Source organism: Geotrypetes seraphini, chromosome 3, assembly GCF_902459505.1.
Source record: "Geotrypetes seraphini chromosome 3, aGeoSer1.1, whole genome shotgun sequence".
Lineage (NCBI taxonomy): Eukaryota > Metazoa > Chordata > Amphibia > Gymnophiona > Dermophiidae > Geotrypetes > Geotrypetes seraphini.
Window position 1 is genome coordinate 221,692,775 of NC_047086.1, and position 27,149 is coordinate 221,719,923.

Genomic DNA, 27,149 nt, shown 5'->3' on the forward strand with positions numbered 1-27,149 from the left:
CACTATATCCAACTGGATCTCAAACTGCATTGCCTCCTGCTATGAGCAGGAGGGAGTGTCCCTTGAGGAAAAGACCACAGCACACCAACTAAGAGCCATGGCCGCAACATTGGCAAACCTCAGCAACACGCCACTTCAGGCCATTTGCAGAGCAGCCACATGGTCTACCCCACACACCTTCACCAGACACTATTGCCTGGATCCCCCGAAAACAGACCTCCAATGACTTTGGTCTCAAAATACTACGAATGGTGACCAAAATGGACACATCAAAAGACTCAAATACCTGGAGTAGCTGAACAGGACTTTCTGATCTGTCAAAATCATACAGAAGAGATTGTTAGACAGCTTATATTCTGCCATGTTGGCACAATTTGCACAATCCAAAAAAAAAAAAAAAAAAGCTGTTAAACACCACGTTGGTGATATATATTTGCTATAATTGCTATCTGTTATTGAGATACATACTCTACCATGCTGGTAGATTTAAAAAGAAAAAAAAGAAAGGGAGTGTTGGTCCAGTTCTAAGGACAACATAAAGTTCCTATTGTTTACAACGCATAACCTTTGACTGGTCTCAGTAACTGGGGCTTTGTCTCTGTCCCTCACCTGACATTTATGCAGCCTCATCCTACCGCAGCGAGGTAGCGGGAACACAGAGGGGACCATTCCTGACATATCTGACCATACCCCGTCCTCTTACACCCTCTGCAATCTGCAGCTGGAGAGTCACCAAAAGTGGGGCTGACTTATACTGCTTGTCCATGGAGAAAGCGAAGTTACTTACCTGTAATGGGAGTTCTCCGTGGACAGCAGGATAAGTCGGCCACACTGACCCTCCTCCCCTATGGGTGACACTGCAATAAGACTCAAGCTAGGGGAATCACTGGATTAGTGAGGGACAGCACAGGTATATATAGGGCTACCTGCACATGCTCAGATGAGGCTCCCAAAAGCCTCACCTGAGCTCTGGGAGAGCAATTCCGAATTGGGAACGTAGATGACGTCACCAAAAGTGTGGCTGACTTACCTGCTGTCCACAGAGAACTTCCGTTACAGGTAAGTAACTTTGCTAACACTAATGTATATGGCGGTATATCAAATTCAATAAATCCAATCCAAGTAAAAAAAATAGTACCACACTTCTTGTCTGGGTCCTAATTCCCATATAGGGCAAAAATGGATCAGGATAAAGGCTGGAGTGGCCTTAGATGGAAATTCTAGTGGTTGAGAACAAGGACTAATGCTGGACAGGCCTCTACTAGCTTTGTCCCCAAATTGGCAGAGAGACACAGATTTAAGTATACCAGTGTTAATCATGAAGATGTGGAACCTGTGCAGAGTGCCAGATTCAACTCTGGATACCTTGTTGGGCAACTGAATGAACTGTGCAGGTATTTGTGCTGACATTAGAAAATGACATGGGGATAAATTTGTCCCTATCCCCTACCCTGACTAAAGTCAGCTGTAAATAAACTACTGGAACGCTGCAGCTCTCCCGCCATCGCCGGAGACCCAAGCGCATGCCTGATTCTCGCTGACATGTGGCCGCCACATCAACGCTCCTAGAAACATAGTCGGATTCAAGCCCCGCAAAATTTACCCTGCTGTGGCATGCATAGAAAGAAAGACTCGGGGAATAACCAGAAGAACGGTGGGGTGCTTCCCACAGCGCCGGAAAAAACATGTCCCATCTCATGCGCGCTGCTATAAACCGGCACCTGCACAATCAGCTGCACGTGGCCGTGACAAACACTGACGAAAGAGAGCCTTGGAATAAACAGGACTTCTACTGCTGCACTGAAACTCAACGAGGAGTACAAGTGCAAGCATGAAATCGCACCGCTACTGTCGCGCTGTAACCAACAAGAAAACCAAGCGCGTGCATGCAAAGGGCGGGAAAGTCCCGGCTCCCTCAACGGATTCTAGTCATAAAACTTAGCCTCAATAAAATATCCATTCCTTAAACGTATATTGACCGAACCCAAACAGACTCCCAAACAGAACCTGAAGTTCAAACAGACATACTTACAAGCTTGTTGTTAGGGCCGGTTGAAGCCAGTTAGAGCTGGATAAGCAGCACTAACAGAGCAGAATGCAGCAACTGTGGCTTCTCTCCTTTCCGGTTCAGACAAGTTGTACGTGTTTCACCAGCTTTGGGACAAGCTTGGGCAGATTTTATATGTCTGTCTGTGTTCCTGCTGTATTACCTTGAAAGAAGCTGCTAGTTTAATCGGACTCTGGGGTTAGCACTCGAGGGGATTACCAGAGAGACTCTGACCTGTGCTAGGTCACCTAGTCTCGGTTTGTCTCTGGACTGAGCCGACATACGGCAACTCACAGCACAGTGAGATCAGCAGTAAGATAGTGCCCTGTATTTCACACAGGTATCTCATTGTCTCTCTTGGGGTTCCTGCAAATTGAGCCTTTGTCTGTTGGTAACTGTCCTCCTTATTTGGGCCTCTGTGCTGCGCTGCATGTGTCTAGTAGTGGCATAGGATATATATGCCTAAAGGTAGTACTAATGGTTTCCAAGTTCAGGCTATCTCTATGGGCATAATGACACTTAGCATCTTTCTTCGGCCAGGACTCTCTTTCTCTATTTCTGAGGGGGCCTGGACTTCAGATTTCCATGCTTATCACGCTGGTTTTTCCTGTCGCCATCTTCTCATGACACATGCTAGACGGACCACCTGACCAGACAGGAAGGGCTGTACAGCTCCTTCTAACCAGGAGCCAGTTACCTATTCTATCAAACGCGCGGAGGAGCACGCACTGTGTGGTGGTTAGCCTCATCCCTGAAGCTCTCAGCGATGTGAGTTTTGTCTGATACCTGTTAGGATGCTGTTGTTTTCCACGGGGTGGTAGAGATGATAAAATACATCATTATCTATAATAATAAAATGGGTCATTCCATGTCAAGTGATCAGATTCTTGGAAAGTGCCCTGCATGATCATCACGGATTTTGATGAAACTTCATATGCAGAGTCCACCATGTCTCAAACGAACTTTGGTAAAGTTTTAGTTTCGCCTGTGGAATATTTGTGGAGATATAGCCATTTGTTTGACCCCATACCACAATGAAATACAGTACGACAATGACATTCTGACAACTTTGAGACACAATATCTCCCGAGCTGTGTTTCCAAAAAAACTGAAACTTAGCTACCCTGCACAACTTTTTGAGCTGTTCATTGCTACCAATAACAATTTTTGCCGAGCACTGATTGAATGCCTGAATTACAGTAAACTTGGCCGAAAAAATTAGTGCTCAAAAAAAGTCAAAGTTTGACATTACTTAGCTCCCACAATAATTGAGTAATAAATGCGAAATTTGGCGCATAATGTCTCAGTACAACGTTGTTTTCAAAAGTACAATTTCAACCTCCAAGCTCTTTCCATTAGTTTACAAATTAAGTGTAAAGTTGCTAATTTGTGTAAAAAGGCCAAAAATAGGGTATTTTCAGCCTGCTTTTACAGAAAATACCTTTTAGAAACTCTTTCAAATCAGTCTCATTAGAAAGAGCATATTTCAAACCCCCTAGAAAAGTGGACTTCATTTTTCAACGCAGGTTAACAATGGCTGAAAAAGGGGGACAAAGTTGGGAGACGTTGCCATGGCAACAACCTCTATTTCAACATAGTTCTGTCATTTTTAAAGTTACAGTTTTGTATTGACGTAGTATTACTACTATTCTATTGCGTTGGTTCATGGTGACATTGTCACTACCAGTTCAAGAGTTTGAACTGGCAACCCCATTGCCATAGGGGTCACGCCCGATAGCTGTGCAATACCAGCCACGGGTGGGCCACTTCGTCCAGGTTCCCAAGCCTCGCATTTGGTTTCTTTGTCAAGGTTCCAAAGCCTTTTGTTGATATCTTTCTGGTTCCAAAGCCAATGATTAGGGTGTCTTATCCTAGGTTCCCAAGCCTAAATTGGGTATCTTATATGGTTCCCAAGCCGAAGTGAAGTCCACTTTGATTTTAACTGCCAGCAATCTTTATAACATTCTGTTAAATTTTTGAGCCACTTTCTTCAATGCAGTTTCTGGAAATTGACATTGGCGGCCGGATGATGTAACTGAAGGGGCACAAAGCATGCAGATGAGGTGTTGCTCTGGAACCCAACAAAGTCTTGCCTTTCTGGCCAATAAAACGAATGAGCTGGACTGTGAGAATGCACAAATTTTATCAATGCATCATTTTGTTCAATTGAGACTTCAACAACGTTGCCTATCCACCATTGCCTGTAAGTACAGGCAACGTAGCAACCAGGAAAGATTTCGGACACTTTCAAATTTGGAATGGCAGTATCAGAAATTTTGGCAACAAAATTTATTGTGTCATTTGAAACTTTGCTGACACGAACCGAGTTTGAGTCGACTGGTACAAATTGGTGGTGCTCTCTGGTACCGGCTACTGTGCTGCTTTCATGCCATCTTTCTTCTTGAAACTTTTTGCTTTCTTCAATTTCTTCTTTTGGAACATAAATGTATTTAACTCTGTGTATATTTTGGTCACAAAAGTTAAATAGATCCTTTGGCGTCAATATTTGATCCGTTGATGGTCTTTGGAGGCTAGCCCGGGCAGCCAGTCGTTTAGTTGTTCCACCAACTCCATCGCAGGGTGATTTTCCGTGGCTAGTTCCAAAAAAATTCCATTCAGCCTCAATGTTGAAATCATTTCTGTGATTGCACAAATTCACAAAGTTCTTGTAGTTTTTATATTGTGCAGCTGAGCCGTCACTGAAGTAGTATATTTTGGTAATGTTTGTTTGAGTTACCAAAAATTCGATCAACTTTTGAATAAACACGTGTACAGATATCGTATCATGTTGCATATGATCAGAAATAATGCAACAGTTTACAACTTGCAATGTGCCCACTTCATTGAGGTAATATGCAACAAAAGGATGTACCGTAGCTTGTGAATTTTCCCAGTGAAAGCCTTGGGCGGCATCCTGTACAACAAATGAGTAATTTTCAGCGAAATCCATCAAAACGATCATTTCCGTTTCTTTTAAGCCTGTCTTCAACATCTTCAAATATTCACTTTGATGTTTTGAAATGAAATGGTGGCTTGTCAACTTCCAAATCTTGCTTGCAAGTCTTTCAAAAAAGTTGTCCATGGTTAGTACGCTTGTTTCTAATGTTTCACGGGCAGCGTGAACCCATTGCTTAAATTCTATTGATTCTTCTGGATCTAAATCCTTGACTATTTCTTCCAGGTATGCTGTTAGTGCTTCTTCACCAGGGCAGTTTTGACATCGTTGTAGCATACAGTCCTTGACATTTAGGTCGCACACAGTTTTTTCCATAAGAACTTTGTAGTTCTCTTTGACATTGGCGCCTTGTAGCATGAGCTTTACATTTTGATGTATCGTGCAGACACACACGGAGTGTGCACCTGATGCACCAACGGTTACACACCACTTTGGCCTGAGCTCACAGAATTTGGAAAAACCAATTTCAGTTCCGTATTTGTTACAGTACGCCACGTACAGCTCTCTTAAATTACACAACAGCAGCCGCTTTTGCTTTTGTACTTTTAAACCATTGAGGCGGACTGAAATGCAATCTTTTTTGCCAGGACATATTCTGCTGAATTCATCGTCTTCGTAAAAATCTTGAACTCTATTTGCAATTTCTTTTGGAAGGGACTTGCCAATTTTTGCATCAGGTATAGAACAAATGCCTTTCTCTTTCTTTACTTTTTGGGCTGTTCTGACCATGCGCTCTGAAACGCCAAACTTCATTGCTGTTTCCTTTATTGACCAACTTTTTGGGGCCATCGTCAATAATTGAACTTTCATTGACCTGTTGGATATTGCAATTTTCGTTTTCATTTCTTCAATGAGGTCAGTGTAATCTTCACATAACTTGCATTCTACAGACTGACGAGACGGCCCAACTTCTTCAGCTGAAACTCCAGCAGCAGATGTAATCTTCTTGGCTATCACATTCTGCACACGTTCAATTTTTCGTATCACATAGCCGGCTTTATCTCTACTAGCTAACCTTCGAATTTTCAATGGAGAGGTTCCTAAAGCAGTCAAGCTTTGATCAACTGCATCGGAGATGCTGATATCAAAATCGTCTGAAGATGAAGATGCTGCAGTAGCTTCACTCATTGAAACGTATTGGGCTTTGCACCTACTGCAAAGTTTCTGACCTGGCTTGATATTTATTTTTGCCACTTTTCTAAAATCATTAGACATGGCAAGATCGACTTTTAACAATCCACTTTGAACAATGTGATTTTTCTTTTCAAATGGATTACAACACGATGTTTGCTTTAATTCGTATTTGTCGAGATACTTTGCTTTGTGGTGGAGGCAGATTTGGTCTTTATCCATCAGTTCAACTTCAGAGCGCCGAGTGATAAGCAATTTTTCATCGGTTGACAAATTATGTAAAAAAATGAGCCCACATTTTTTAGAATAAAATGTGCCGTCATGACACTTTGACAACAATTTTTGCCCAATGGCACAGTCTGGCAGAAAAGGATTATTATTAGTCGATTCGTTGGCATCCATTTTAAACTGAATTAATAATAATGTGGATCTGAAAAAGAAAACAAGTTGTAATTTGTGATCTGCATGCAACAAAATTATCACCTCAATTTCTAGTTAGGAATAATCATTAATTAAGAACACTATAATTGTACCCAAAGCTTGAGTAAAAATAAACAGGGAAAAACAGTGTGAAAAGTGACATAATTGTAAGTTGAAACGTAGGCCGTTGCCATGGTGACATCTCCCAACTTTGTCCCCCTTTTTCGGGCATTGTTAACATGCGTTGAAAAATGAAGCCCACTTTTCTAGGGGGTTTGAAATATGCTCTTTCTAATGAGACTGATTTGAAAGAGTTTCTGAAAGGTATTTTTCTGTAAAAACAGGCTGAAAATACCCTATTTTTTGGCCTTTTTACACAAATTAGCAACTTTACACTTAATTTGTAAACTAATGGAAAGAGCTTGGAGGTTGAAATTGTACTTTTGAAAACAACGTTGTACTGAGACATGCGCCAAATTTCGCATTTATTACTCAATTATTGTGGGAGCTAAGTAATGTCAAACTTTGACTTTTTTGGAGCACTAATTTTTTCGGCCAAGTTTTAGTGTAATTCAGCCATTCACTCAGTGCTCGACAAAAATTATTATTGGTAGCACTGAATAGAGTTCCAAAAGTTGTGCAGGGTAGCTAAGTTTCAGTTTTTTTTGAAACATAGCTCGTGAGATATTGTGTCTCAAAGTTGTCAGAATGTCACTGTCATTGCAGTATGGGGTCAAACAAATGGCTATATCTCCACGAATATTCCACAGGCGAAACTAAAACTTTACCAAAGTTCGTTTGATACATGTGGGACTTTGTGCATAAAGTTTTATCAAAATCCGTGATGGTCATGCAGGGAGCCCTTGATCACTTGACATGGAATAACCCAAATGTTAGTCGCGCATGCGAACTCTAAAGTCGTGTTCCCTGATCCGTCGCGGACATGAGAGTGCGCATGCGCGCTTAATCGCATCGGGCTTACCACCGCTGCAGCCAGCTGAGGTCTATGACGCAGCTCAGTCTCTTCAGACACCGCCGCTTCTCCTCTTCGGGCAGCAGGCTCCTCTTCCGCGCCCAGCGCCGCCGCTCAAAGGCTGCCGGGACAGTGCTGCGGCGCCGATCGCCTCCACTAGTCGGGCAACCAGCCGCCGATCTCCAGCGGGCGGGGTATCGGAGGAGAGGGATCGCAGCCGCTCAGCGCCCCCACCGAGGAGCCCAGCAACTTTCCGCCCGGGCTCTTTAACTGACCCCGCCGCCAGGTGGCGATTCCAGCAGCGTGTGCAACAGTCTTCACACGCTGCTTTGGGCCCTTCTACTGCCCTGATTTGCTCTGCCGCATCTCTGATGGTGTCATCAGAAACGCGGCAGAGCAAATAAGGGCAGTAGAAGGACCCGAAGCAGCGTGTGGAGACTGCTGCACATGCTGCTGGAATCACCAGGTTTGTAGTTGGGCCCGCGGGAAGGGAAAGTGGGATAGAGGAAACGCTAATGCTGCTGCACAGGGAACTGGTGTGGGGGGAGGGAAATGGAGGGGGAGGGAATGCTGCTTTGCACAGACAGACAGAGGGAGGAAGGGAGACAGAAAGAAAAGAAGAAAGACACAGGGGCAGGGAGATACACAGAAAGACAGACAGACAAAGGGGGCCAGGGACAGAGACAGAAAGAAAGTTAACAGGAGTCGGGGGGGGGGGGGGGAGTGCGGGATGTGGCAGAGGGAACTTTTCCAATGGGTGCAACTGGGCGGCTGTCGGGAACCTCTGATCAGGGGCAGAGCAAGGTAAGTATCATAGGGATAAGAAGGAGGAGGGGGAGAAGAAGGAAGGGATGCCTACTGCTGGACAGGGGGAGAAGGAAAGAGGTGCTGATGGACAGGGGGGGTGACGAAAAAGGAACAGAGGCCTAATGTTGGACAGGGGGAGAAGGAAAGAGATGCTGCTGGACAGGGGGGAGGTAAAACAAAGGGAGAAGGGTTGCTGCTGCATAAGGAGATCAGTGAAGGGGTAGTGGTGGACACAGGGGAGGTAAAAGGAAGGGAGAATGGACAGGGGGAGCAGGCAAGGGGTGGTGATGGGCAGCCAAGAAGAAAGAAAGCGGCTAAGGAGAGAGAGAGAAAGAAATAAAGACAGACACACACACATATATTCTAGCACCCGTTAATGTAACGGGCTATAAGACTAGTTCTGATATATGTTAAATGAAACATGTTGTTATTGGTACTAACCTTTATAAAAAATGTGACACGGATCTTGAGGTCCTAGGCTGAAGCCTAGTTAGCCTATAGGAAAATTTGGCCCTGGATGGGTCACAGTCTCAGGTTTGCATTCTTCTTTGATTACCATGACCAAGAGTATGGGATTCTGTACAGGTTCTAGGATCCATGTTGCTGACTCCACTGAGAACTTTGGCTTGCTTTCCCATTATATCACTACAGCAGTCGCTTTTGTTCCGGTGGTTCCCGGTATCTCAGGCTCCAATTATTTGGTAGGCTCCTCAAGCATCGCTCTGTATGATTTGATGGCTCAGCGAGATTTCTCTTTTCAAAGGCATGCCTCGGTCTTTGCTGGACTAGCTCATGGCCACCAATAATGTCGGGTTGGGGGGCTCGGTGCCTTCCATCCTCAGCTCTAGGAGTCTGGTCTTAAGAGGCGACTCAGTACTTGTTCATTCTTCTACTTTAAAGCATGGTCAGGCTACCGTTTCTGGAGCTTTAGACCATTCTTCCAGGATGATGCTGAAGGTCTTTTCAGTCAGTATTATGATGGGGATATTTCTCTACAGCCTGGGCAGTAGGTGATGTGCTCAGTTGGCAGGTAAAGTTGTGGTTCTACTTCAATGGGTGGACCCTCATCTTCCTCTTCTGTTGGCAGATCATTTTATGGGTCAGGAAAAGAGTTTGGATAGACTTTCTGTCCACGAAATCTGTGCATGGCCCATTTATTGTATGTTACAGTGTACAGCGCTGTGTATGCTCTAGAACAGTGTTTTTCAACCTTTTTTGGGCAAAGGCACACTTGTTTCATGAAAAAAATCACGAGGCACACCACCATTAGAAAATGTTAAAAAATTTAACTCCTATATTGACTATATATAAAGTAATTCTCTTGAATAGGAATCAAATAAACACAAAGAAAGTATTTTATAATTACTTTATTATGAAATATTAAGTAAACAGAATAGTGAAAAATTATAAAATACTTTATTCAGTGCGAAACCTGGGCCTGTTTGGCTGAACACAAAGCTGATATTCTGGCTGGAATCGAAGAAAGACACACACGTAGCTCTTCGTCAACAGCTCTCAGTCTCTCTCTGTATTTGGTTTTTATAGCATACAAAAATAGACAAATATACCCTCCATCCTTTTTATTAAACCACAATAGCAGTTTTTAGCGCAGGGAGCTGCGCTGAATGCCCAGCGCTGCTCTTGACGCTCATAGGCTCCCTGCGCTAAAAACCACTATTGCGGTTTAGTAAAAGGTGACCATATTGTAAAATATAGACAGCAGATATAAATTCAGAACTGTGCATAGTAAGTGAAGGGAAGTTTCATCTCTGGGAATTTACCCAGTTAACTATTAAGTTATTTGGGCAAATTCCTTTGAAAACTGTGGTAATACTGCCTCCACTTTGCTAAATTTAAAATAAAATCATTTTTCCTACCTTGTCTGATGATTTCTGGTTGCACTTTCTTCTTCTGACTGTGCATCCAATCTTTCTTCCCTTCTATCAGCCTGTATGCTTTCTCTCCTCCACACCTCATTCCCTCCCCCAACTTTTTCTTCCTCTCTCCCTGACCTTTCTTTCTTTTTTTCTGTTTCTCTTCTTTCCTTCTGTTTCCCTGCCTGCCCCCTTTCTTTCTTTCTCCCTGCCGTTCTCCAAGCCACTGCCATCGGGGAACAGGACCCACCAATGGATAACAGGCCCCAAAGCCGACGCATGCTCTCCCTGACGTCAATTCTGCAATCGGAGAGGAAGTTCCGCCTAGCCAGGCAGCGATTGACTGGCCGGAACTTCCTCTCCGACTGCAGAATTGACGTCGGGGAGAAGAAGACTTATCGGCTCGATAGATTAGATCGCCAAGACAAAGTGAGTCCTGGGTGATCGACTCACTTTGCCTTGGCGAGCTACTGGCGCCCCTGCCTCGGGCCCCCTGTCAGCTCCGGGCCCCTGAATGCAGGACTGGTAGTACTGCCCTGATGGCGGCCCTGCGGCACACCAGGCAACATCTCGGTTGAAAAACACTGCTCTAGAAAGTGTAAATGTTAGTACTAGTGAAATCTTCTACATCCTGGATATTGAGAATTTTGGCTCAGGCGTTCCAGCTCTTTATGGAAGTGAGATCTCCTGGAACTAGACCTCATGGCCTCGCCTCAAAATTCTAAGCTTCCTAGCTTCTTCGGCGGGCACAGGGAGTAGCAGCGTGGCTTCTTTCTCGCCTCTGGTTTCTCTTTTTTCAGTGTTTTCCCCTGGCTGATGATGGCTTGGATTTGCCATCTCAAGCTCGCTTTCAGGGCACAGTTTTTGTAGAATCTCTGGATTGGCTGCACCATCCTTGCTATGCGGATCTGATGAGTCTTTCGGCAGCTGGACTGTTGAGTTTCTTGGTATCTCTGGATTTGCTCATCTAGGGTTCGATCAACATGGATATTCGTACTACTTTGGTATTGCGACCTAGCTTTTGAAAAGTCATGGCTGACGTGTAAGGGTTATGCAAAGCAGGTTGTTTCTTCTCTTATCCAGGCGATACAGACGATTTCACCTGTGGCTTCTGCTTCCTTTTGGAGGTTTTTCCTTTCTTGGATACTTCTCAACATTTGCACCCTTCCAGAGTTCTTTTTTGGCACAAGTGTATTGCCAAGGGCTTAGCGTTCAATTCCTTCAGCTTCAAGTGCCATTCTTAGCTTGTTATAAGGTATATTGCTCTTCGATTACTTCTCAGCTTCATGTAGTTCAGTTCCTAAACGGAGTACAGTATATTCGTACACCTCTTAGAAAGCCCTGTCCAGAGTACAGTCTTTAAGGTACTTCTTCGCAGTTTACCGAAGGCTTCATTTCATCCTTGTCTTTTGAGACTCTAAAGGGCTGTGCCGTTGAACACCAGGTTTCTTGTGGCCATGGCTTCAGCTTGGTGGTTTTCTGAGTTGCAGGCCTTGTTTGGGAGATATCCCTATTTCTGATTTACAAAATCTGGGGTGTCAGTTCGGATGGTACCACAATTTCGGTGTTATCCTTTCTTTTATGACACTCACTTTTCCTTCCTTCTTCCTGGGAGGAGAAATGGGTAAACGTGCTTTTATTCACTGCATTTTTTTTGAAAGTGCGTAGCGTTCTCCGCGAGCTAGGTTTCTAACGAGTTTTAGTTGTTTAGATCAGTGATTCCCAACACTGTCCTGGAGGAACACCAGGCCAATCGGGTTTTCAGGCTAGCCCTAATGAATATGCATGAGAGAGATTTGCATATGATGGAAGTGATAGGCATGCAAATTTGCTTCATGCATATTCATTAGGGCTAGCCTGAAAACCCAGTTGGCCTGGTGTTCCTCCAGGACAGGGTTGGGAACCACTGGTTAGATCACCTTTTTGTATTCTTCACGGGACGCCTCAAACGTATGGTGGCGTCCAAAGCCTCCATCGCTCGATGGGTCCAGGAGGACATTCTTTACGCTTGCTTGATGGCACGGAAGCAGTTGGCGAAGGAACTTCATGACCATTTTGCCAGAACGATGGCTACTTCTTTGACTCGGTCCAGAGGTTTTTTCCTTGGAGGAGTTTTGTCTCGTGGCTACTTGGTCTTCCGAGTGTGCTTTCTTTCAGCATTACTGGTTGGATGTGAGGGCGCATGCGGTAGTTGCGTTTAGTGCTTCGGTTGTTGCAGAGGCGGCGTTTGCTTCCCACCCAGATTAAGGATTGCTTTGCTACATCCCATTGGTCTCTGGATTCATCTGCTACTGTTGCTAAGGAAGGAAAAATTATGTTCTTATCTGTTAATTTTCTTTCCTTTAGACGCATCAGATGAATCCAGAGCCCCACCCTTTCTGGATATTGTCTGTCGGGTTTTTTTCTTTTCCAACTTATGAAGTTTGTTATTATTGATGGTTGTATTCTGTATTATTGCCTTTTGGAATTTGTTATGGGAAAGAAGTTTTTTACATGCTATGCCTATTGATGGTTATGGATGCTTGGGCAAGGAGCTATACTGGAGACACAGGAGGAGTGCCAGCCAATAGGACCACCTGTTAATCAGTTTCTCTATCTCCGCCTGCTGGTAGATGTGTGCTATCCCATTGGTCTCTGGATTCATCTGCTGCGTCTAAAGGAAAGAAAATTAACAGGTAAGAACATAATTTTTCCTTATTACATATTGATTTATGTTAATGTTCATCCAAAGAGAACATATGCAAGCAACAGAAAAATAGAGATGGTGGTTTCCTTTTATACTTTGAAAGGATACCGTATTTTATTTGCTATCCTTTTTTTTTTTCTTTCTATAGACCCAACATGGGAGAATCCTTTAGTACCCCTGGACTTTAGGAAACTGTTAAACCCATATTGAGGTGAGAAGAGTACACTTCTCCCTCCGTATTCGCTGTGATAGGGGATTAACAGAACTGCAAATACAGAAAAACCACAAATAACTTTTCCATGTTATTCGCTGTTTTCTATTAAAAACCATCGTGAATATGGTGAAACCGCGAATAACATGGTGGGAGACCTAGCCTGTTCCTGAAGAAGAGGCAAAACGCGGTGAAGAAAGTGCTGGGAATTGGCGATTTTCTCTATAAATGCTTGGAATCAGCGATTTCTCTATGCAAGCTGATGTAATTTGGGGGGAGGAGGCAGCAAGCTAAAAACCGTGAATAATCGAAACTGTGAATGCGGAAACAGCGAATACAGATGGAGAAGTGTAGTTTCTGATGGTTGGAAAGAAAGATGTGCAAAGAAATATTAATGCTACACTAGCACTGTCTTATATCAAGTGAGAACATGAGCTATAGTTGGAAAGACTTAGCACAGGTATAAGCTTCTTGAAGTCCTAAGGTTGGAGACTAGGTCTTGTAGAATTTTTCTCAATTTTCCTTAACCATATTACACCAGCTCTCAACTAACTATCAACACAGCTATTGTTTACATGCACCGATTCTACATGGTCCAATCCTTTACCCAGTTTCATCGAAATGTAAGTAAAACTCAACTGCTGTCCTAAATTTCTGCTGTTATACTATACGGTAATTGAATTTTGCCTATGATAACCTACACTGCAGGGCACTTTATAATCTTGCTTCTGTTGTTGGTGGGGAAGATTTAGTTCTTAATGGAGTGCATGAATTGGTGCTGGGGCTGCTTGATAACAGTGATCATAACATGATTAGATTTGATATAATCCCTGGAATAAGTTTACACAGGAAATCCAATACAACAGCACTTAACTTTAAAAAAGGAGACTATGATAACATGAGGCATATAATAAAAAAGAAACTTTAAAGATGCAGCTACAAAGGTCAAAAATATACATCAGGCGTGGATGTTTTGGTTTTTTTTAATTATCAAAAACAAATGGAGGAACTGGAATATTCAAACAAACCTCAAATACAAAATAACCTCCAGTTCTTTATGCTGAGTATGATTGCCTTACTATCTTCTACCCAACTTAGAAGGTTCTTAAAGGAGGAAAAAGGCTTCAGAAGCTATGAAGAGCAAGACTTCCATGGCTATGGAGGGAAGAGCTATGTACACTAGTTTCCCTACAAACTTCTATCATTGGCCACAAAAAACCTCTTTTTTTAACTTAACTCCAAAATTGCTATCGTTCAAATTAAATAAGAATAAGTACTTATGTGGATAATATCTTGCAAATCTTTTCTTCAAAAAACCAGAAGAAACAATGTACTTGATATAGATGAACTTTGCTGTCACCAGAGATTCAGTACTTTCAATTATAGGATTTGCTGTTGCTGATGGTGGCCATCGTTTCACGATAATGTAATTGTTGCTTCAATGCTCTGAAAAGACATCTGCACTAATAAACTCTGTGTAGATATATTCCATGTATTAAAAAAGGAGGAAGGAAGATGAGATAGCCAGCATGTTTAATGAGTGAGGTGGAGGAAGCTATTAGAGCTAAAAGAGAATCCTTCAGAAAGTGGAAGAAGGATCCAACTGAAAATAATTGTAAACACAAGGAATGTCGAGTAAAATGCAAGGCGCTAATAAGGAAGGTGAAGAGAGATCTTGAAAGAAGATTATGATGGAAGCAAAAACACACAGTAAAAACTTTTTAGGTATATTAAAAGCAAGAAGCCGGGAAGGGAATCGGTTGGACCACTAGTTGACCGAGGGATAAAAGGGGCTTTCAGGGAAGACAAGGCCATAGCAGAGCAATTAAATAAATTCTTTGCTTCAGTCTTCACTGAAGAAGACGTGGGGGAGTTGCCAGTGCCAGAAATTGTATTAAATTCTGATAAATCAGAAAAAAACTCATACAAATCTCTGTAACACTGAATGATGTAATGGGTCAATTTGACAAATTGAACAGTAGCAAATCGCCTGGACCGGATGATATACATCCCAGAGTGGTGATAGAATTGAAAAATGAACTTGCAGAGCTATTGTTAGTAAATTTTCTTTAAAAACCAGCATAGTACCAGAAGACTGGAGGGTAGCCAACGTGATGCCAATTTCAAATTTTGATAAATGTACAAAAAGCAGGGGCCAACATTGACCCCATACAATACATATCGAAATGCCAAAAGGATCCAAACCATTGAAATTGTAGTAAAGATTAACATTGATAAGATTGCTAACTAGTATCCCCTCTATGGACCCCTCCTCCGCCAACCCCCTACTACTTATGATTGAGGTTCTCAATTTTCAAGTTTAAAAGAAAAGACAAAGAATAGAAAATAAGATATTAGCGGCAACCAAACTTCCCCAATATTCCCACTGTCCACTCAGTGCTGGAATTGTCTCCATTCCACATATTGTCCCAGAATTTATGATATACACTCAAGGTATGTCGTCTAATAGCTGTCAACTTGGACATTAGATCAGGGGTGGGCAAACTTTTTGCCTCGTGGGCCACAGTGGGTTCTTAAATTTTCCAGAGGGGTCAGGCGACTGGGGGGGAGGGGTCTGATGCGCCCCAGAATGATGGTAAGAGAATGGACTAAGGCAGAAAGAAAGACAACCCCCCCAAAATGGCAGACTGTTGTCTCTGGTTTCTGCTTTCATCTTCTTTTTACTCCGTTCCAGCATCTGCTCTCTCTGTCCCTTCTAGCATCTGCCCCTTCCATCCATTGTCTTCCCTCCTCCATATGGTATCTGCCTTCTTTCTATGCCCCTCTCCATCCAGCCTACGCCCTTCGCTCCTTTTTACATGATTCATTCCAGCTTCACTGCTCTCTTCATTTTTATCTCTCCTATACCAGATCTAGAATCGTTGTCTCTCTCTCATTTGTTTGCTGACCCCCTTCCCAGAATCAATTTCTTTCTGTCTCTCCCCTTTCCCACATCTGATTTCTCCATTCCACCCTGACCCCTTCCCCTCTAATCTTCCTGCCAGCTGTTTGCTTCCTTTTTTCCTCTTTCCCTGTCCAGCAGTACCCTTTCTCCCTTCCCTCCTCCCCCTATCCAACAGTAATGGGAGGGGGGGCTGATGCTACAGGAGGAAACAGCACTCCTGCGGAGTTGCGCACATTTGCCACACAGAAACAAAGCGGCAACCAATAAAGTGTTCAACTCCAGCCCCCAGTGCTTCAGGACCCACCATGAAGGCGGCTGGGAGCAGGACGGCCTGGGCCTGCACGGCAACACGTCCTCTTGGTGCCGTGCACCTGTGCTAGCCCCCACATCCACCACCGCCTGCAGCCCGGACCAACCCCCATGCACGGCACGCCCCAGCCATCTTTCTCCGAGATGCGCCACAGGCAAGCGTGCACCCCGTCAACTTGATCGAACAGCACACCTCCGCCGAGACCGGGAAGCCTAGGGCTGCCAGAGAACCACACCGGCAACCTGATGGCACTCCAGTCCTCGAAGCAGTGTGGTGGATTTTTTTTTTTTTTTTAAATTTGCAAGAGCACCATCAACCGTGCACGCACCCCTGGAAGAGACCATGCCCTGTATCGGAACACGCTGGCACCCGACCCGGAGGCAACAGAAGGCCACAGGCCGACACGTCAGATTCAAAAGCTAAATGGGCTGGATTTGGCCCACGGGCCATAGTTTGCCCATGTCTGCATTAGATGAACGTAATCTAGCTTGGCGCAGACTCTATACAACTCGGGTCTAGAGGCACATTTCCAAGAAGCAGCCAGCTCCAAGTGGGCTGCTGTGGTGACGCCAATTTTTTAAAAAGGGTTCCAGAAGTGATCCGGGAAATTATAGACTGGTGAATCTAACGTCAGTGCTGGGCAAAATGGTAGTCTATTATAAAGAACAAAATGACAAAACATGTACGTAAGCATGGAGTAATGAGAGAAAGCAAACATGGTTTTAGTCAAGGGAAATCTTGCATCACCAATCTACTGCATTTCTTTAAAGGGGTGAGTGAACATGTGGATAAAATTGAACCGGTTGATATTGTGTATTTGGATTTTCCTAAGGCATGTGACAAAGTACCTCATGAAAGACTCCTGTCCCCATTGCGATTGTGTCATATTTTAAGTATCAAATTATCTAGGATTTATAAGGACAATAGAATTTTATTCTTCACATGGCAAACATAGAAATTTATTAATAACCTAATATCTATTCCGATTCATCAATCCACATGTCCAACCTTATGGTTGAACTCCAAGATTCAAATTGGCGAGTCTAAGATCCTCTGGAAGCATTGGCTGCAGGCAGGCATACGCACGCTAGACGATGTGTTATCAAATGGGAAAATGCTTGATTTTTCATCACTGCAACAATCATTCAGTATTTCAAAATCTCAAGTATATAAGTGGTTGCAGTTGAAGCAGGCCATTCAGAAGGGGTTCCCTGATTGGAGAAACTTAAAAAAATCAGTATAGCTTGCCGGGCCTATGCTTCCAGACAGATTTGCTAGGGCATCAGGCATCCAAGTGGTATAAATTAATATCTGAGCATCTGAATAAAAAACCTAAAACTAGTCTAAAAGACATTTGGAGCATTGAGACAAAGCAGCAAATTTCTGTTACTCAATGGCCACATATTTGGACTTGGAGGATGAGTTATAGAATTTTCTGGACCCCTGTTTGTTTGCAAAAGTTAGATAGTTCTAAGCTTAATAGATGCTGGCACTGTCATCTTGATATAGGGACACTGGATCGGCTGTTATTCTATTGTCCCTTGATACTTAAATTTTAGCAATCCATATGGGGTCAAATCAATATGGTATTGGAAGTTTCACTGTCATTGTCATACGACATTGTGTTGTTTGGAACTCTTTTAATACCCAAGAGTCCAATTGATGCAAATAAGAATAGATTACTTCTTATCATGACAGGAGTTGCTATGCAGTTAATCACGAAAAACTGGAAATATGGGGATAGGCTAAATTATAACTTTCGGTGGGAAACATGCCAAATTTATAAGTTTGAACATATGAATTCGTTACACTTGGGACACTTGGGATCCAATAACAAAATTTTGTAATAATTGATTATCTTTTGATTTCTGAATGAAGGTTATACACATCCAGGGTGGGTGGGAGGGGGGGATATGTACTTATCTTGTTGTTTGATTATAATGAGTGCTGTTTTATTTTTGTACCAATGTTGGTTAATCTGTTGCACTTTGTGTTGGCTGTTAAAATGAATAAAAAATTGGAAGAAAAAAAAAAGTTGTGGTACAGGAGGTAATGTCTTATTATGGATTAAGAACTGGTTGAAAGACAGAAAAGAAAGTAGGTTTAAATGTTCAATATTCTTAATGGAGAAGGGTAATTAGTGGGGTTCCCCAGGGGACTGTGCTGGAACTGCTGCTTTTTAACATATTTATCAATCTAGAGATAGGAATAATAGTAAGATACTGTATTTTTTGCTCCATAAAACACACTTTTTTCCCTCCCAAAAGTGCAGAGCCTGGTATATATTAGTACACACTTTGGTTCAGAATGTTTTTTTTCTTGTTTTCCTGCTCTAAATCTAGGGTTCGACTTAAGGAGCAAAAAATACAGTAATTAAATTTGTTGTTGACACAAAGTTGTTCAAAGTTGTTAAATCACAAGAGAATTCTGAAAAATTCAAGAGGATCCTGGGAGACTACATGTGCTCACATTAAATGTCATCTGCCATTTTAACGCCCAGTCTTTCAAAGTGATGCATGTGTGAAAGAAGAACCTGAACTATAGCTATGTGATGCTGGGTTCTATGTTAGGAGTCACTGCCCAGGAAAGGATCTCGGTGTCATTATTGAGGATATGTTGAAACTCTCAGCTCAGCTTCATCGGCAGCTAAGAAAGCAAATAATTCCTAACATTCTATCAGGAAAGGAATGGAAAACAAAGATGAAAATGTTATTATAATGCCCTTGTCTCGCTCTATGGCAGTGGTCTCAAACTCAAACCCTTTGCGGGGCCACATTTTGGATTTGTAGGTACTTGGAGGGCCTCAGAAAAAATAGTTACTGTCTTATTAAAGAAATGACAATTTTGCATGAGGTAAAACTCTTTATAGTTTATAAAACTTTCCTTTAACAGTTAAAAGGAAAGATATCTAAACTATAAAGAGTTTTACCTCATGCAAAATTGTCATTTCTTTAATAAGACATTAACTATTTGTTCTGCAGCCCACCAAGTACTCTATTTTTTTCTGCAGCACCCACATTTAAAGTTCAATATCTTTTCTTTCTCAAAACTGGCACATTTCAATCACTAAATTGAAAATAAAATCATTTTCCTACCTTTGTTTGGTAATTTCATCAGTCTCTGGTTGCACTTTATTCTTCTGACTGTGCATCCAATACTTCTTCCCTTCTTTTAGCCTCCTGTATGCTTCCTCTCCTCCAGACCTCATTCCCTCCCCCAACTTTTTCTTTCTTTCTCTGTCTTTCTTTCTGATTCCGTGCCCCATTTTTTGCTTTGTTTCTGGTTCCCTGTCCCCCCTCCTTCTTTCTTCCTTCCTCCGTGCCTCATTTTTTGCTTTTTTGTCTGGCTCCCTGTCCCCACCCCACCTTCTTTCTTTCTTCCTTCCTTCCTGCCCTCCCCCATGCCACCGCCGCCGCGGAATAGGCCGCTGCCGCTATCGGGAACAGGCAGAGATCTCCCTGCTTCTCTTCTGCACCGGGTCGACCAACTCTTGCCGCCCGACGTCAATTCTAACGTCGGAAAGTACATTCCGGGCAGCGATTGGCTAGCCAGAACGTCCTCTCGACGTCAGAATTGACGTGGGGCCGCGAGAGTTGGTCGGCCCCGCAGGGAAGAGAAGCAGGGAGATCAAAGAACACGGTGCCGGCCTGATCCCCGATGGCAGCAGTAAGAAGGGAAGGGAAGCAGGTTCGGCACACTACTCTAGACGAGCCGCGAGCTGCACTCTAGGGAGAACAGTGGACCGCCCCCCCTTGGTACGCCACTGGAGCAGCAGCGTGTCTGGCCGGCTCATTCGTTCAAAGCCGCGGGTGGCGGCTCCTTGCGAGATCCATGCCTGCGTCTGAAACCTCTCTGATGTTGTGACATCAGAGAGGCTTCCGATGCAGGAGTGGATAGGGCAAGGAGCCGCCAACCCGTGGCTTTGAACGAACGAGCCGGCTGCTGCTCCAAAAGGAAGAGAATGATGCCTCCAGACTGCGGGCCGCAAATAAAACCTGGAGAGCCACATGCGGCCCACAGGCCGCGTGTTTGAGACTGCTACTCTATGGTATGTCTGCCCTTGAATACTTTGTGCAGTTCTGGTCATTGTATCTCAAAAACAATATAGCAGAATTAGAAAAGGTACAGAGAAAGGCGACAAAAACGATAAAAGATTTGGGACGACTTCCCTATGAGGAAAGGCTAAAGTGGTTAGGGCTTTTCAGCTTGGAGAAGAGACAGCTCAGGGGTGATATGATAAGAGGCCTATAAAATACTGAGTGGAGTGGAAAGGGTGGGTGTAAAACGCTTATTCAGTCTTTCCAAAAACACTAGGACTAGGGGCATGCGATGAAGCTACTAAGTAGTAGATTTAAAACAGACTGTGGAGAAAATATTTCTTCACACAACGTGTATTTAACTCTGGAATCCGTTGCCAAAGAACGTGGTGAAACAAGTTAGCTTTGCAGGGTCTTAATTTTATGAAAGAGAAGTCCATAGGCCATTATTGAGATGGCTTGGGAGAAATCCACTGCTTATTCCTAGGATAAGCAGCATAAAATATTTTATAACTTGGGATCCGAGTTGGTTACTGTTGGAAACAGGATACTGGACTTGATGGATCTTCGTTCTGTCCCAGTATGACTATTCTTATGTTCTTAAAAGACCAGTTGCCCTACTGTATTTAATATAAATCAGTTAACAAGAAAATGTTCCCCAGCTTGGGAGGCAGCTTTGTACCTTCTATTGCACCTTCTATTGCAAAACAGAGAAGGGCAGGATGGTGTGTTTGATCCAGTCCATTGAAGGGGTTGTGTTGCAGTGAATTAGGTCTGTACAGTTGTTGACTGCTGCATGTTAATTTTTTGAGGTTATGCGTGAACTAAGAACCCTGGATTCACATCCTGTTTCTCTTAGTGGTAGTCCTTATGACTTTGGAGAAGGCATATGATGCAGAAGCAGTGCATGGTGAAATGACAATCTAGGGCCCTTTTTTTTTACAAAGTGACGGTAGTGAGTCCAGCCTCAGCAAATGCGATGCAGCCCATAAGAACTAAATGGGCTGCTTCTTGGTTTGCTGCACAAGAATTACTTCCGTGACTTTGTGAAAGGGGCCTTTAGATTGTAAGCTTCCTTGGATAATACCCCACTGTACTTGAATTTGTAATTCACCTTCAGTTTGGATTTGGAAAAGCAAAAGGCTAAAATAATTATATCAGTTTTTTCTAAAATATTCTAGGAAAGATTTAATGTGTATGTTTTGTGCCTACCCAGAACCACACATGCTGATGGTCTTGCAAGTAGTTGTGCTTTGTAATTGAAGATCTTATTTTCAAAATCTGTTAAGTTCATATTAGTTGCATTGAATGTAGAGGGTTTGGAAATAAGCCCCTCTGTTGGTTGCTGGAGTATTTCCTTAGCAATGTGGGCATGATTGATGGACAGACTGGATGGGTCTAATCTTTTTCTCCCTTCTTTATTTACTGTAGTTAAGAGTTTGAAAAATTCCAGGTACCAGGTCGCTATGGCACCTATAAATTACACCGTGGTCTGAGATTGTGTCTTCAAGTATATTTATTTATTTATTTTGTTCCCTCTACTGTTGAAACAGGTTTTCTTTAGCACAGTTCAACTCAGCTCAAGTTTGAGCTGTACAGAACTCTTGGATTACTCTCATGGTCTCATATATTATGACATTTGAAACCATGAAATCAACTCCAGAGTTTCTGTACCTTAGTTTAAGTTTGAACATAAGAATAGCCTTACTCAGTCAGTCCATCTAGTCCAGTATCCCATCCTCACAGTGGCCAATCCAGGTCACTAGTACGTGGCATAAGCCCAAAAAATAGCAACATTCCATGCTACTGACCCCAGTAGCCCATCCTCATGGTGGCCAATCCAGGTCACCAGTACTACTATCCATTCAGTTGTGTCCAACCCTTGGATACTCTGTAGGCCAGTCCTTGCCATGCGTCCCTGTTTTCCACAGCTTCTTTCAATTGCTTGATGTTCATTCCCATGTCATCCTTGATGGTATCCATCCAACGGGCCTTTGGTCTCCCCTGCTTCCTTTTACCACTGACCATTCCAAGAAGCACCTCTTTTTCTAGTGAATTCGCCCTCATCCAATATCAAAAATAAGTCAGTTTCTGTGTGGCAATCTTGCCTTCCAGGGACAACTCTGGGTTTCTATGATCAAGAACATCTTTGTTGGTGATCCTAGCTGTCCTTGGGATTCGTAGAAGTCAATTGCTTGATGTTCATTCCCATGTCATCCTTGATGGTATCCATCCAATGGGCCTTTGGTCTCCCCTGCTTCCTTTTACCACTGACCATTCCAAGAAGCACCTCTTTTTCTAGTGAATTCGCCCTCATCCAATATCAAAAATAAGTCAGTTTCTGTGTGGCAATCTTGCCTTCCAGGGACAACTCTGGGTTTCTATGATCAAGAACATCTTTGTTGGTGATCCTAGCTGTCCTTGGGATTCGTAGAAGTCAATTGCTTGATGTTCATTCCCATGTCATCCTTGATGGTATCCATCCAATGGGCCTTTGGTCTCCCCTGCTTCCTTTTACCACTGACCATTCCAAGAAGCACCTCTTTTTCTAGTGAATTCGCCCTCATCCAGTGTCAAAAATAAGTCAGTTTCTGTCTGGCAATCTTGCCTTCCAGGGACAACTCTGGGTTTCTATGATCAAGAACATCTTTGTTGGTGATCCTAGCTGTCCTTGGGATTCGTAGAAGTCTTCTCTAATACCACAGCTCGAAGGCATCAATTTTTCTTCTATCTGCTTTTGTGAGTGTCCATGTCTCAGCCATATGTCATGATTGTGAACACAATGGCAGTGATCAGTCTTTGTTTGATGGTGACTGAGACATCCTTGCAGTTCCATATTTGGTCCATGTTCACCTTGGCTGCACGCCTCAGTGCTAATCGACGCTTGATTTCTGCTTTTGAACCACTACTGTGATTGAGGGAACCAAGGAAAATGAAGCTGTCAATCACTTCAATTTTTTCATTTTTTGATCTTTATGTGGACTTTCTTCTTGGTGGTAGTCATGATTTTGGTCTTCTTGATGTTCAGGTAAAGTCCCATCTTCTCGCTTTCAGCTTCAGGATCAACTTCTTGAAGTCCTTCTTGCTTTCTGCCAGTGCCTGGCAAAAATCCAAATAATAGCAACATTCCATGCTACAGATCCAGCATCATTGTTTAAGGAAGACCCGTTTTGACAACAGTGCAGCAAGGGGGCACTGGGATAGAAATGGGGGGAGAGAGAGGAACAGCTATCAGAAGAGAAAAGGAATGGAAGAAGATTAAAAAGGAGCATTGGAAAGGAACAGTAAAATGAAAGCTTAGAAGGAAAATGGAAAAATTAGAAGCATGCAATGGAAAAATAAAAATTTTGGAACAAATGAAAAACGGTGAAAATCCTTTTTTCTTGGACTTCCAGTGATGTCACTGAACCAAATGATTGCTTGATTGTGGAGCTCTCGCTGACCCCATGGCAATAAGCAAGAATTAGCAGTACTGGAACAATTTTCTGTCTTTACTTGTATAAGAGCAACTTCTCTGGACTGGTTGGTTCATATGGTGGGTAGGAAAGTGAGAGCAGACCGTACAGTGGAATCTGGAGACAAGAAATTGCTGGCAGGTCTTGCTGACTTGAAAATGTGGATGTCTAATCTTGAAACCAAATTTCGGACAGATATGGGAGGCCGTCACCAAAAGATTGATATGGGGCAATACCTAAATGATTTTGAAGAACGAGTTATCAATCATGATCAGGAGTTGCTGGATTTACAAAAATGCTGTGACACTTTAGAGAATAAATGTGAATATTTATTAATTAAAATCAAAGATGGGGAAAATTGAACAAGAAGAAATAACTTGAGAGTTTGAGGTGTACTGGAGATGGGACAGCAATCTGATGTGGCATTACTCATGCAAGAAGTGTGTCATCAATTTCTGCTTGCTGCAAATCCTGCAACAGACCTACCTACAATTAATTTGAGCGTGTGCATCAAACTCTTGGGCCTAAGATCTCCAATAGGCTGAGAGACATAATAGCCTGCTTTTTGAGATTCCCTCTCAAAGACAAAATTCTCTAAGCGGATAGGAAAGTGGGACTCATTTCACTGGATGGTGCCAAAATTGAAATTTTCGCAGATATTATTGTCCATCATTTTGCAACACCAATGTGACTTCCAGGTGGTCACGTGCTGCCTTTTGAAGCATAGCATTCAATATAATTTGCACTACCTGTTTAGTTTCTCTTTTACCTGCAGATTCAAGAAGCATAGGGACTACTCCTAATGGCTAAGCTTTGGCAAGAAGATACCATAAGGCAATGTAGGGACCTATATATCACCTGCCTCAGGAATTCAAAATGTTTACAGTGCAATGTGGAGGCTTCAGTAATTTTGACAGATCAACCAGATCAATCTACCTAGTAGAGATAGAGGGACTTATTCTTTCATGTTTACATGCGGGACTGAAACAGTTTTGTACTAGTTTCTGATTTCAATTCTTATTGGAAGGTTTGAATGTATATCTTTGCATCATGGAAGCTGACTGATAATCAGCGTGCTTGTGAACTTTGAACTTGAAGGGTTGTGCCTTAATCTTGAGTAAGTTCCTTGGTAAATAATAGTATGGGTATGTGTGGAGCAGTGGGAGGTTATAGTTGTGACATCACCAGTCTAAGGCCTGTTTCATTTCTTCTTTGTGACCTATTAGTGATAGAGGGTGGACTATGGGTGGAGAAGGGGTTTGCAATCAATGAATGTATAGATGGAGATGAGAGTGGTGTGCGGATGGAAAATGGGGAGGGAGGACTAGGTGGATTGGGAGTATTTTTCAGAGCTGTATTAGTTATTTGCTAATGACAGAATATAAAAGTATGCCTTTCTATTTAAAAGTGTGTGTCTGTGAATGTCCAGGGATTAAATTCCATGTGTAAACACCATTTAAAGAAGCAGATAGATTAAAAATGTCAATTAGATTTGTGCAGGAGACCTATCTGCTGCCTACTTGTGAAAAGTATTTCTCACAGTAAATATAAGGAAATCTTTTTCGCTTTTACAAGGGGGTGTCCAACCTACTTCCTAAATTCTGAGAGTTATTTTGTCACTAGCTGAAAAGTGTATTGTTTTATTTTGCAAAGTGCCAATTTGCAGAATTGTAATACTATGTTTTGACATTTTCAGATCATTGATTGAACCATGTCAATGAAAAGTGTGGCACTCCAAGCCGTCACAAAGTTCCTATTGTAGAAAAAAAACTCCAAAGGAAATCTATAATATATATAATGCAAACACTGAGTGACAAATGCCCATCATACTCCACAGTGAAGAAGCAGTGTGCAAACTTTCAGCTTGGAGATTTTGAGACCGAAGATGCAGCAAGTTCTGGGAGGCAAACGGTGTCAACTCCTGAAATTGTTGACCATGTCCAGATCGGCGAATATTGGTTAAAACAATTGCTGAGACATTACAGATATCCAGGGTACGTGTTGGGTGTATAATCCACAAGTAACTGGGTATGCAGAAGCTGCAAGCCAAATGGGTGCCCAAATGTTTGAATGCTGATGAGAATTGAAGTCAGGTGGACACTTCAAATTTGATTTTGCAGCATTTTTAGCGCACTGGTGCCAGCTTTTTGGAATGACTAGTTACTGTTGATGAAACATGGTTTCACCACTATGATCCCAAGACAAAACAGTCCATGCAGTAGTGGCACTTAGGTTCTCTAAGGTCAAAGAAATTCAAGACCCAAAAGTCAACAGGAAAGGTCATGGCCACAGTGTTTTGGGATCAGGAAGGTGTTGTAATGACTGACTATCTTAGGGGCCAAACTGTTAATGCAGAATACTACTGTAACTTGCTGTGCTGATTAAAGGAGGCATTGAAAGAAAAAAGAGAGGGAAGCTGTGGAAAGGAGTTATCTTTTTTGCAAGACAGTGAACCTGCTCACAAGGTTGGCAAAACAATGGATGTTTTGGCACAGTTGGGGTTTCAGTGTATAAACCATCCACCCTAATCATTAGATCTTGCACCATCTATTTTCTGTTTCCAAACCTTAAAAAGAGTTTGAAAGAGTAACAATTTTTGAATGATTTGGAGGTGATTGCAACAGTGGAGCAGTAGTTCAGTGATCAGAAATCACAGTATTTTTTGGAAGGGTGTGATCGGACCAAGTGGTCAGCACCCGTCACTCCATCACCTCCAGGCACTTCTGGTCTCCTATCTAACTCGCACACTTCTAAAACCTGACCATGCTCCTTCAAGCTCTTCCCTGGTCACCACCGGCTTATCCAAACCCTCCCTTGGACTTATGGATTTTTGGACAGTTTCCAGTACCATTACCAGTCTCTCCACTGGTTGCCACTGACCCTGCCAGTCACTTGCCAGTCCAGGGTCTCTCGCTTTTCACTGGGTCTTCTCCAACCCTCATTGGCCCTCCAGGTCTTCGGGCTGCTTCTGGTACACCAGTCTCTCTGCTGATCGCCAATAGCCCTGCCGGTCATTCACCAGTCATTTTGGCTAATATTCTCTGGTTCTATAGCCTGCTTCCTTCTGGGTCTTCTGGCAGCTCCCAGTTCCATTACCAGTCTCTCCGCTGGTTGCTACCAGCCCCACCAGTCACTCGCCAGTCCCTATCAGCCTAGGACCTCGGACTCCACTGATTACGGATGGTAGTCAAGCTTGAGTACTCTCTAGTCACTCCAAGCTCTAACGGCACCACTCCCTGAGATTCTCCCAGACACTCGTCTTCACACTCCCTGAGAGTTCTCTCAGTTACCTTCGCCCAGGTACACGCCCAAGAGGAGAGGATTTAACTTTTATATT

The 27,149-nt window shown here is 42.9% G+C and overlaps 1 protein-coding gene across 2 annotated transcripts in view; it reads left to right on the forward strand.

The window, feature by feature from the left end:
• CCNT1 (cyclin T1) overlaps positions 1-27,149 on the forward strand; it is a 60,502-nt gene that overhangs the window by 9,069 nt on the left and 24,284 nt on the right. The window contains exon 2 of one of the 2 annotated variants that reach the window (XM_033936359.1): positions 13,647-13,728. In XM_033936359.1, coding sequence (XP_033792250.1) covers positions 13,647-13,728 — 82 coding nt within the window. Of the gene's footprint in view, positions 1-13,646; positions 13,729-25,752; positions 25,807-27,149 lie in introns of those variants that run through there. The other variant, XM_033936360.1, reaches the window with a different exon arrangement.